The sequence below is a fragment of the Balaenoptera ricei genome, chromosome 10 (genome assembly GCF_028023285.1).
Source record: "Balaenoptera ricei isolate mBalRic1 chromosome 10, mBalRic1.hap2, whole genome shotgun sequence".
In the NCBI taxonomy this organism is placed as follows: Eukaryota; Metazoa; Chordata; class Mammalia; order Artiodactyla; family Balaenopteridae; genus Balaenoptera; species Balaenoptera ricei.
Genome location: NC_082648.1, coordinates 45,847,767 through 45,859,937, shown reverse-complemented (window position 1 = coordinate 45,859,937; position 12,171 = coordinate 45,847,767). Strand labels below are relative to the sequence as shown.

The window sequence follows — 12,171 nt, the reverse complement described above, 5'->3', positions numbered from 1 at the left end:
CAATTATACCTCAATTTAAAATTATTTTTAAAGAGAGGGGAGTAAGCAGAATATAAAAAAAAAAATAGCACTGACAGATTTTTTCTAACTGAAAATAGGTCATGGACCTAGTTTTAAAATTTTTCACATGCAGTCTTTTTTTTTTAACCAATTGGCATGCCGGATCTTAGTTTCCTGACCAGGGATTGAACCCGTGCCCCCTGCAGTGGAAGTGTGGATTCTTAACCACTGGACCACCAGGGAAGTCCCAACATGCAGTCTTATTCTTCAGACTTACCAAGTGCCTGTTGCATTGTGTTTCATTGCTAGGAAGGACACCAGAAAGCATAGGATTGAGATGGTGTCATTGACAGGACTACTTTAAGATCAGGTTTCATAACACACTCATTATTTATTTCTTCCATGGAGAGGAGGAACCAAATTGAATTCAAGTATTTCTCTGATTGTAATCTACAATTCTTATAATAAAGCAAGTTCATATCTGAGACAGCAGGCATAATTATGTTGGAATAAAATGCCCTCTGCTAAAGAGGTCAGCCAATAGGCTGGGAAATCTATCTTAAGTTTGGTTTCTGAGGCAAATGCTTGAACTCCTTGTGCCTTGTTTCTCATCCCTAAATCATTAAGACTCACTTACTACCTCACAGGGAGTTGTGGAGGGTAATATACTGCTAATTTGTTCAGTGTTTCACAACAATAAATTATATCTAGGAATCTGATGAAACATAGGCAACCCTCATTTATATGTGTAGTTGGAGACAAGCATAGATGAAACTTAGAGATAGTTCAACAAATTCATTAAAGTTATTTTTAACATCCAACATTTTACCTTCTGTTTCCTGTATATTTTCCGAAGTGTTTTCTTGTTCTTTTTCCATAACAGACATGAGGTAGGTAGGGCAAATAGCTAACACTAGGTTAGATGATAAAAGGATCAATTCATCAAGAGGACACAATAATTCTAAATTTTACACAACTAATAGTAAGTGTCAAAGTACAAGAAAGAAAAAAACAATAGAACTAAATAATAGACATCTGCAATTATGCTGGAGACTTCAACACCCTCTTTTAATTAAAAAAAACAATAGAACTGAAATAGTAGATATCTGCAATTATATTGAAGATTTCAACACCCTTTTTCCGTAATTAATAGAACAAGTAGACAGAAAGTCAGTACGGAATAGACTTGAACAACACTATCAACCAGCCTGATGTAATTGACATTCATAGGATATTCCATCCAACAGTAGCAGAATACACATTTTTTTCAAGTGCACGGGAACATTTATCAAGACAGACCATCTTCTGTCATAAAACAAATCTCAAAATTAAAAGGATTTGATCATACAAAGTATGTTTTCTGGCCATAATGGAATTAAATTAGAAATCAGTAACTGAAAGACATCTGGAAGATCCCCAAATATTTGAAACTAAACACACTTCTAAGTAACCCATGGATCAAAGAAGAGATCACACACAGAAAATTAGAAAATATTTTGAACTGAATAAAAATGATGACATCAGAATTTATGGGATATAGCCAAGGCAGTGCTTAGAGGAAAATTTATAATATTAAATGCTTTAATTAAAAAGGCAGAAAGATCTAGAGTCTGTTTCTATCTTAAGAACCTAGAAAAAGAAGGGATAAGAGTGATGGTGTTTAAGGGTACAAACTTGTAACAAGTAGTAAATAACCCTAAAGACCTAATGCATGGTATAGTGAATATGGACAATAATATTGTACTGCAATTATGTAACATAAATATCACTACATTGTCCACCATATTACAGTACACAAATGTATCAAAGTAACACACTGTACACCTTAAACTTACAGTGTTACGTGTCAAATTTATTCAATTAAAAAAAGAAAAAGCAAATTAAACCCAAAGTAAGCAGAAGAAAGGAAATAGTGAAGGTAAAAGCAGTAAGTAGTTGATGAAGTATAAGACAAAATCAGTAGAGAAAAATCAATGAAACTGAAAGTTGGTTTTTTGAGATGATAAATAAAATTAACGAGCAAGTCTGATCAGGGGGAAAACGTCACAAATTACTAATATCAGGAATAAGAGAAGGGCTATCACTACTGATCCTACAGACAGTGAAAGGGTAATAAGGGAGTATTATGAACAACTATGCCAATACATTCAATGTCTAAGGTAAAATGAATGGCTTCCTTGAAAGACAAACTACCAGAGCTCACTTCAGAAGAAATTCAGAACCTCACTAGCCCTATATGTATCAAGGATAATGGAATTTGTAGTTAACAGCCTCCCCACAAAGAAAACTCCAGGTCTAGATGGCTTCACAGGTGAATTTTCCCAACTTCTACAGAAGAAATAATATCAAATTCTACACAGACTGTTCCAGAAAATAGAAGAGGAGGAAACACCTACGTGTTCATTATTTTTAACTTCATCTACTATTAACTTCCCTGCTTTATATATATATATATTTTTTTTTTCAATAAATTTATTTATTTATTTATGGCTGTGTTGGGTCTTCGTTGCTGCGCGCGGGCTTTCTCTCTAGTTGCGGCGAGCGGGGGCTACTCTTCGTTGCGGTGCACGGGTTCTAGGGTGCACGGGCTTCAGTAGTTGTGGCTCGCGGGCTCTAGAGCGCAGGCTCAGTAGTTGCGGTGCATGGGCTTAGTTGCTCCGCGGCATGTGGGATCTTCCCGGAGCAGGGCTCGAACCTGTGTCCCCTGCATTGGCAGGCGGATTCTTAACCACTGCGCCACCAGGGAAGCCCCTGCTTTATATTTTTAAAAGTGTTTAGCTTTTTTACCCCCACAGCAGACCTATGAGATAAGTGGGGCAAATAGCTAACACCCTTAAGGTTAAGTGAACTGTCCAGTTCAACCTTTCAGTGATCTAGTTGGGATAGGACCCACATCTCCTTATTCCTAGTCCTGATATTGCCACTGTTAACTAGCTACCCCTTTAGTAGCTTTTCTGTAATAACCTTTGGGGATGGTGCTAACCAGTGCTGCCTTAACTAAGGAGAATCTTAAAATCCTTAGTCCTTAAGTTGAAGACTGGGCTAGACTCACTGCTTATGCAATGCTTGATACCTACTTGGCCCTCAATAAACGTCCCATAACCAATTTTAGAGCAAGGATCAGTATTACTGTATCATCCTTTTGGCATAGGATCTGAATTGGGATGATGGTTGGAAGCTGGACAAAAAGAGAGTCAGAAACATCTTATTTGGCTGGCATAAGCAATGTGTCAGAGTGCTCAGTGGAAGAGCTGGGTGGTCTGAGATTGGCCCATCCCTTTCGCTGTTTATCTGATGGCCTTTCTTTGCATTTAACTATCAAGATATCTGAAGTGTAGAGCACACTTTTATGATATTGTGGCATAGTAACTCACACTTAAATGTCAATAGAGACGCTTGCAGAGATGTACAAGGTTCAATAATTTCTGGTGTAGGTTTGTTTCTCCTGTCATCACCCATTATATATTTTTTTACAGCTTTTAAATTGCCACAGAGAGAAATTGGTCAGGATCATAATAGATGGCCAAGGAGCTGCCAAGGATACCGTTGTATGGGATGGGAAAAAGTTCAATACTGGCTTGATTTTATTTATCTAAATTGTAGGCTATGACTTCAATATAATTCATGTTGCTAATACACCAAGGTAATGGCAGAGCACAAAACTATGCCATATGTTGAAGGAATGCTCTCTTTTACTCCTGAAGTTTTACAGTCTGAGATATCTTTCTTATTCCAATTATATAAAAACTCCTTTTTTGTCAGGATGTATTAATCAGGTTTTAGCATATTGACTTAAAGTCTAATACCATCTCAACAGTTAGAGATTTTAGTTGGGATATGCAAATTAATTTTTATGACTCTTGAATGTCTTTGCAAAACTAAGACTATGTTAGAATGTAAATTGTTTGGCATAGTAGAAGCTCTTCCTTCAAATAGAGGATTTGTTGAAATGACCTGAAGGGGCCCTTGTAACCCTTAAGCTGCTGATAGCCAAAATCTGTACAAGCTAGATAAGCATGAGTCTTAATTTTATGGCTGTTTAGAAACTGCTTTATGACCATAATTTTATTTGGTGGTGGATACTTCAGTTCTCTTTTAACCCTTCCATATTTTGTGAACATGAATTGCCAAAGTGGTACGTAAAAATCTAAGATTCGTGGTAATCTACTCAAATGTTGCTCTTACTCATTTTTCTTAAGATTTATGATGAAATTGCTAGGTTCTTCATGAAAGGTGACAAGATCTACTAGTTCATGCTTCATCACATTTAATTAATAGAGAGGAGTGGGTGTGAGATTAACACTCACTAGAGACTGTGGTGCTTTGAGATGAATTCAGCACATTCCAAGGATAGAGTTGTTGGAAGCACCATCTGGAAGACATTTGCCCATAGTGATACAAATTCTACTTTCTCATGAATCTTGGAACAATTGACTAACCTCTTGCCCAGCGATGGGTTTAGGTGTGCCCTAACTAAATTTAGAGAAGATGGACACTCGGTAGATTTGAATAAAGGAAAGAGACAAATCTCATGTAAAATTACTATTTTGTGGAATTGTGATCTGGTAATGAGTTATCAAGAATTTGTGTGTTAGTGCTAAATATACCAATGAACCAGACTTCACGCTTTGAGCAGTTCTGAGAATTGCTGTAGTACACATTCATTTATATTTTTTAATGGCATTCAGAGCTTGGAGGACAGTACAGTCAAATGAAATTTATAAGGCACCCTTTATCTCCATTTATAATGTAGATGTTTTAATCTAAAAGAACAAAAGGCTCTTTACTGCCTTGCTCGCTGGAGCAGGAGGCTTAGATAATCAACAAATAGGATACTTTGCCCCCAGAATAATTCTGTGACTGGTTGAAGCAGTGCCTTGGCCTGATTTTTGAAGGATCATGAACTGGAGCTTGTGCTAGCCAAGGGAGAGAGCATTTCCTCTTTCCACACTCCTCTCTATTAATAAAGTTTGTGTTCTCTGTATGTGGCTTGTTAATGACAGGGGTGTTAACGACCACAGTTAATCTTCCTCCTCAACTCTTTCCTAATCCGGTCTCTTAAATAGACATTTGAAAAGCTTTTAACTCCTCTTGAGTTGGGTGCTCATAGGCTTTTGGTGGAGGTAGAGTGATAGTTATCAGCCCATTTAACAAAACCTGAGACAGCTAGGACAGCTGTAATGTGCATCCCTAGGCTGTGTTTTTGTTAAAATGTCACATGGCTAATACTTTGGAAATCATAAATCTAGTGGAAGAAAACATCTTTATCAAGGGTATTTTAGTTTTATGCTGTATGTGTTAACAAACCTAAAACTATTAGTACTTCTAGATCTATAAAGAGCAAAGAACACAAACCAGATTAAAATGGTTCTGTAAATTTGGTTGCTTTTCATCTGTTTTATTTGCTGCAATACGGCTATAAAGATGACGCCTTGAAGACAATGCTGTAGCTGACAGTTTAATCTTCGCGTAAGCCACCAGCTTTCCCCAAGGGCCTTAGGGGAGAAATGGGAGTTTCTCAAGCCTAGACCAACTGAAGTCACCCATCAGTGGCATATTAATACATGTGATAGGGACCTTTGCATATGCCCTTGCCCTTTCCTACTCTTTAGAATGACTTTCTTTATAGAAGATTTTGCCTTTTTAGTGGGCTTATAAAATTTATGTTGAAACTCTAAAATAAAGAGCTCATCGATTATGCATTTTGACAGTTGGTTTGACTAATGTCAGTTTAGTAGGTAGCTCAGTGAGGCAGCTTAGCAGCTGGTTTCATTACTTTTAAACAATACAAAGAAAACTTAGAGAAAAACTTAGAATATATATAATACATATATATGCTTTTGCTCGTAAGTCGTAATGAAAATACAGTGTGCTACACCAAGATCTAAGAAAAGCCACCAGGACAGTTGACATTGAAAAGTCAACTGGAGGGACTAGAGCAGAGCCTGAACTAGACAGAGCAGACAGATACCAGAGATCTCATGTGGGTGGTTCTGTTTCCGGGATTGATTGGTTGATACAAACAGCTAATCATTACATCTGTTGTTCTTCTGGATTGCTCCAGTTTTCTGTAATGCCCTCTCTGTAATTTCTGGGCACTGGCAGTTTTTACCATTTTTTTTTTTTCTTTTACCCGAGTAATGTGTGGGGTTTTTTTTGTCCCTCTCTTTCTGCTTCACCTCCTCACCTCTTCCCCCCCTTTTTTTTTTCTGGAAGATTCATGTGTTAAAGAAGTTTCCTGTCATCGACTTGGAATGTGGGTTCTGACTGTGCCTGACCGCAGAGCTCTTTGATGTTTGTCCAAGGCTGAATTTTCACCAGATCCCTGGTTTAGGTGTTTTTCCCCCAGCACTCAGAGGCCTGTAAGGTGAATTTGCCTTGTATCATTGATATGAAGGGTTCGTGGGCCTGCTCTTTCTTGTCATCTGATGGGCCATTAAATTGCTGGACTCTGTGGTTGTTGATGCCTTTACCAGAGAGTTCCTGTGTATGTTCAAGAAAAGGCTGAGAGCTGTTATGTCTGAAGGACTCTAGAAACTTGAGAAGCTCTCCCCTTCCCATGGAGATTTCCATAAGGATAATAAGGTTGTGCTCAGAGGCTCAGCCTCTCTTTCTCTGTCATGGTATTGGGATTCTACCTTAATCAAGCCATCATCCTGCCAGCCATGTCTCATTTCTCACACTGGAATGCTCCCTCCTTCCAAGCTCAGCGTGAACCACCAGTCTTGATGCTTTATCTGGTCCAGACTCTAGCCCTTAAATTGTCTGTCTGACTCTGTGTTTCATTTGACCCTAATACACTGGGTCGCACTGTCTAAAAGAGAATTACGTCCCCTCCAGTGTCTGAGTGCATTTCTCATTTACTGCTGCTCCTGAGCAGATCTGTAACTTCAAGGTTAAGATAAGACACATTCCATCAGAACTATGTCGTCATCCTTGCCAGCTTCTGATCTGTGACTGTCCAGGAGATTTACAAGACAATTGCATGCCATTCTTTACAGAATATTATGGTTGGACTCTGACTCCTGGCATAAGGCCCAATTTGATTTGTCAGCTGTTACAAAACCCATTTCCCAAAGAGAAAGGGATCTTAGCCATGTGCCTTTTAGGCAGTTCTTAAGAGTGGGAAGGAGGGAATTCATCTGGCTCTTTATTTCCTGATGTTTTAAGGAGAAGGATGGACACCTGAATGTTTTTGTCCCTTTACTCGTTGAATTCCCTTGTTTCCCCTGAAAGGTTTCACTAAAACGTTAGCATTGCTGTCCTTCTTTCCTGTCCTTTATCCCTTTACAGAATTGCTTAGTCTTTTCATTCTGCCATCTCCAATGCTTTCCTGAATTTTAAGGAGTAAGAATTTTGCCCTGGAGAGAAAGGGTTACCTGCCTTTTCTCTGAAGGTTTATTAGTTTACCAGCACCTGGTTAACAGAGACACAGTTCCTCCTTTCTTGCTCTCTAACATGTTGAACTGCAGGAGTTACTGCATGTGATATGGTTTAATGGCTTAGGAATTTGGAAGGTCACATATTTCCTGCTGCTGTTGTATTAGGCCTTGTAATATTTTTACAAAAGCTTCTCTTTGGGGGACTTAATAGCCCTTTGGTTTCAACATAAATCACTCTTTCCCTAGGTGGTAGGCAGTGGGGATTTATTTGGCCCACTTTAGTGATTCTGGGGTTAGAGCTAAAATCTATTTACTCAAGATCACACATGGCAAGTTAATCACAGAATCACAACCCTGATCTAATTCCTTTGGCATTGTTTTCATATCCCTTAACTACAAAAAGTTTTACAAAGTTAGGAAGAATCGAGAAAGGCAGTTTTTACTCAGATTTCCTGATGGGTCTATTCAAGGTTGAAGAAATCCTCGTAGTTGAAAACTGTCCACTTTGCCCTCATACCCTACACTTTCTTCTGTTTGATAACCAAAATAATAACCAGTCTCGATGCTTTATCTGGTCCAGGCTCTAGCCCTTAAACTGTAAAAGAATCACCATTCTTTTTTTTCCTCAGTCGGGTTCTTTGCTTTTGATTGTCCCTTTTTCTTAATCTCCTATGGCAGCAGCCTCTATCTCTAAAAGACCCATATCTGTAAAGCAGAGAGCAGAGTTTTGGAGCTCTCTAAAATGTTCTTAGGGCCAGGAGAAAGGAATTCATGGGACTGCAAGTCTTAATTCTCTTTTCTTTCAGTCTTCCTTTTCTCAAGTATTAGGGATTCTTAATATACAAAGTTTTAAATTACTATACCGTATAATTAATGTTCCAGGTGGGTAATTATTTAAAAATTTGTTTTATAACATTACAAGAACAACTAATGAGAAGTGGTTTTAATAGTAATGGTTGTGACTGGACTGCTCCCTCCCTTCTCTTTTTTAAAACTACTTAAGAATTAAATTTTTTTCTATCTATAATTTCAGCTGAAAGGTTCTTTGGTAGTGCTTCAAGTCGCTACATTCTGTTTCTGTATCCGGTGATTCCCCCCAAAGGGAAAGTTGTATAGCATCTTTGAAATCCTTCCCTTCCCCCTCTCCGGTTAGTCCCTGCACCCCACCCCCACCCCAGCAATCTTAATTAACTGTTCAGTGACAGATGGTAGAAAAGGCCTTGTCTAAAGTGCTTCTGGTGGGCTGGATTAGGGGGTGGGTAGTTTGTACTGATCTTGTTGTAGAAGGAGCTAGCCTTTCCCCGCCCCCCGCCCCCCCCCAGTTGAGCTATAATCCTGTTATATCTTAAAATGCTATTGATTAATTCCCAGTGCTCTTAGAGGAATAAGCACAAGTTTTGGGTTGAAAATCCAAGCGCCAATTCCCTAGAGCTCTGAATGCCTTAGCCTTGAGGCCAAGGGAGGTACCTTCCAACTTCTCCACCCAGTCTTCACTGAAAAGAAAAGTTAAGCCTTTTAACTTTTCCGTTTGCCTCTCCCCCCGCTCCCTTAGTCTAGTACGGCTGCCAGTTGCCATGGCAACGGACTGGGACAGCTGCGCAGTGGCGCCTAGGCAGCTGGGTGGGGGCGGGGGAGCTGCCAGCCCGCCAAGCCCCAGACCTGGGAGGGGAGGCCCCTTCTGTTAGCCCAGAGGGAAAGAAAGAACTGGGGCGATCCGGTAGGTAAAGGAGGGAACCCCCATTCATCTGCTGCCTCTGGGGCTCCTCTTCTGCATGAAGGTGTAAAGGTAGATTTTCCTCTTTCCTCCCTCAAACTGAAGAGCACATATGTAAATCCTTGTTTTTCCTTGTGAGGCAGGGGAGGCCATAGCCACAATGCTTCACTGCATGCATCTAACCCGGGGCTGGTTTTAACCCTGGCGCTCTGACCTAAGCTGCTCAGCTCCCGGAAATTCCAAGGTGAGTGGGGGCGGGGGTGGGTTACTCTCCCTGGAATATGACATTTCCTGTCTCTGGTGAGGTTGGAGGCTGCTTTTATTTTAAATAAATCAAATAAGATTTTTTTTCTTGAAGCTTAGGACTGTCCCCTGAATTCATGGAAAAATTATTTTGAAACCCCTCACCTACATTACCCCATCCTCCCACCCCGTCTTCCAAATAAAGTATGTTAATGAAGACATAGTTTTATTACGAGGCAGTAATGGGTACGGTTTTTTGGGTGGGCAGACCTATTGCTAGTAAGTTCTGGAGGTATGGTTTCCAACTGTATATTCTGGGAATAATTCCCTAAAATTTGCTAATTTGAAGTAAATTGATAAATGCAACTTTTTATGCTACTCGAACAAAATTCGGAGATCAGTAGTGACCTTCCCTATTGCTGGGGTGGTCTTCTGATCCGGATGGAAATATTTTTAGTGCTGAAAAAAAGCTTTAAAGGTTACAGCAAAATAAAAATAAGAGTTCAGCTAAGAAAACAGTTCCTGCTACTCTGTAATCCAGACTCTAGGCACCATTTAACATGGTTAAGGAAGAATCCTTAAAAATGATTATGGTAACAACAACGTGGGAATTTAAAAAACTAGATTCTCTGTTGAGTACCCCTGGTTGTGCATATTTCTGAGCTTAACTCAATTTCCATTTGTGTTGCCTTGCTTCAGCTTTCCTTGGGCCTATGAATGGTTCCTCTGTGTTTTGAGGCTTCATGTTGATGTGAGTCTGGGACCAGACTTCTTTTTCCTCCTCCTCTTCCTTTGGCCCAAAGTCAACTCCAGTTAAGAGGAGAGGTACCTCCTTAATAATTGGATTAGTTGAGCCTTAAGAATTATTGAACAACTCAATGACTAATTTTGATTTTTAGGACTAAAAAATCTTTTTCTCCTTCCTGCCTCCCTCCCATCCCCAAATGAAAGGGGAAGCTTAATGTGTTTGAGATGTCAGCCTTGCTTTTGTGAGCTGATGGATGCTCAGAAGGGACAAGCTCAGTTTGTTTAAGGGAAATGTACTGAGTCACTGAAAATGTGGTGAAAGGTGCCTGAGCAGGACTTTTTTTGTGCTGCTAAGAGACTGTTCAGGATGCTCAGAGCAGAGGAAAGTTAGATTTTGGTGGCTTTTCTTATTTTCTTTTTTTTTTTTTCCATTTTTATAAAAAACCTTATTAACTTTGGAGGGAAATGTGTTAATTCTATCACGGTTCTTTTAAGTGAAGATTTTCCATACTTGTCTTTGAGTTTATGACTTGTAAACAGTTACAGAATTAGCTAGGAGTAAAATCCCATACATTACTTGTCTTATGGAATCTGAAATTAGAGGAGTTAGATAATTGTGCCACCTAATAATTTTGATCTTGTTAGCTGAAGAGAAAGTTGTAATTGAGAAAGTGGGGATCTGCCCATTTTTGATTAAACTCTTAGGACTCATCTGTAGGATGCTTTAAGACACAAGAAAAAGGTACATGGCAACTTTGTGTTATACCCCCTGCATCCCATCAAGAAGAGACAGAGTTTTAACTGCTCACGTGGATTCTGACCATTTTTGTCCTTCCCATTTGCAGGAACCCGGTGGCCTTAGTCTTTCAGGTGGAACAGCGTGAGACATGGGAAAGAAAACCAAGCGGACAGCTGACAGTTCTTCTTCAGAGGATGAGGAGGAGTACGTCGTGGAGAAGGTGCTAGACAGGCGTGTGGTTAAGGGGCAAGTGGAATATCTACTGAAGTGGAAAGGCTTTTCCGAGTAAGTGCCTTCTCTCAGGCTTTGGGACTCTGCGCAGGTAGACAGACACAGACATTTCCCTGTGAACCATCACCATCTTTTTCTTTCACCACCTGCACTCCTTTCTAAGAGTCAGAAGACACAGCAATAAACTAAGCAAAATCTCCCCCTTCTTGGAGCTGATGTTCTAATGAGAATGCTTTTGAGAGGCAGTATAATGAACTGGTTAGGAGCATAGACTGGGGGCCAGATTGCCTGGGTCCAGGTTCTTGCTCTACCACTTATGATATGAGCTGGGTGACCTTGGTGAAGTTCCTTAATCTTTTTTCTTCCTCAATAAAATAGGGATAAGAAATAGTATATATCATAGAGACATTGGGGAGATGTGTAGAGCCTGACACATAAGCTCAGTGTAAGTATAAACTGCTACTGTTACTATTCTTTTGGATGTAACTAAGCGAAAACACATACATTTAAGCAGAAGAAGTCGTAGTTGATCCCATAGCCCATAGCTTTCGATAATGATCCTTGGACCTCAAGATTGTCCTAGGATGAAACACTCATCTTAATGAGAGACTTAAATCTGAGACCACATTTTTCCCCCAATATTTATTTTTAAAAATTTCAAATATACATACAGCTGAGGCAAAAGAAATTGAGTGAACACTCAGATACACACCACCTAGTTTCTACAGTTAACATTTTAATATAATCTATCCCTTTAACTCTCAATTTATCTTTTATTATTATAAAACCCCTCTTTTTAGGTCAATGAGCTTTAAGAATGGTACTGAAGTGTTGACTATTCAGAATTAGGCAGTAACTGACTTTATGTTGAAGTGCTAAAGTAGGTTATTTCCTTTGGAATAAGTAGAACTAGACACACAAGCATAGGAGAGGTAGCTTGAAAAGTGAAATACATGAAGCTGTGTGATCATTAGGCATTTTGCCTCAATTTCTCATTAATTCTCTTCCCAGGATGCCTGATAACAAAGAATGGGTTTCTCTGAACTCCAGTGAGCTTTTAGGAACTGGTTTAGGCTCCTTAGCGTGGTGCTGTCCAATAAAAATGTAATGCAAGC

At 39.4% G+C, this 12,171-nt stretch overlaps 1 protein-coding gene across 5 annotated transcripts in view; it reads left to right on the top strand.

Annotated features, from left to right (window-relative positions):
• CBX5 (chromobox 5) overlaps positions 1-12,171 on the top strand; it is a 36,455-nt gene that overhangs the window by 7,181 nt on the left and 17,103 nt on the right. For 3 of the 5 annotated variants that reach the window (XM_059936071.1, XM_059936069.1, XM_059936066.1), the window contains one exon: positions 10,932-11,110. In XM_059936071.1, coding sequence (XP_059792054.1) covers positions 10,974-11,110 — 137 coding nt within the window. In that variant the 5' untranslated portion in view covers positions 10,932-10,973. Of the gene's footprint in view, positions 1-8,994; positions 9,100-9,235; positions 9,341-10,931; positions 11,111-12,171 lie in introns of those variants that run through there. The other 2 variants (XM_059936067.1, XM_059936068.1) reach the window with 2 other exon arrangements.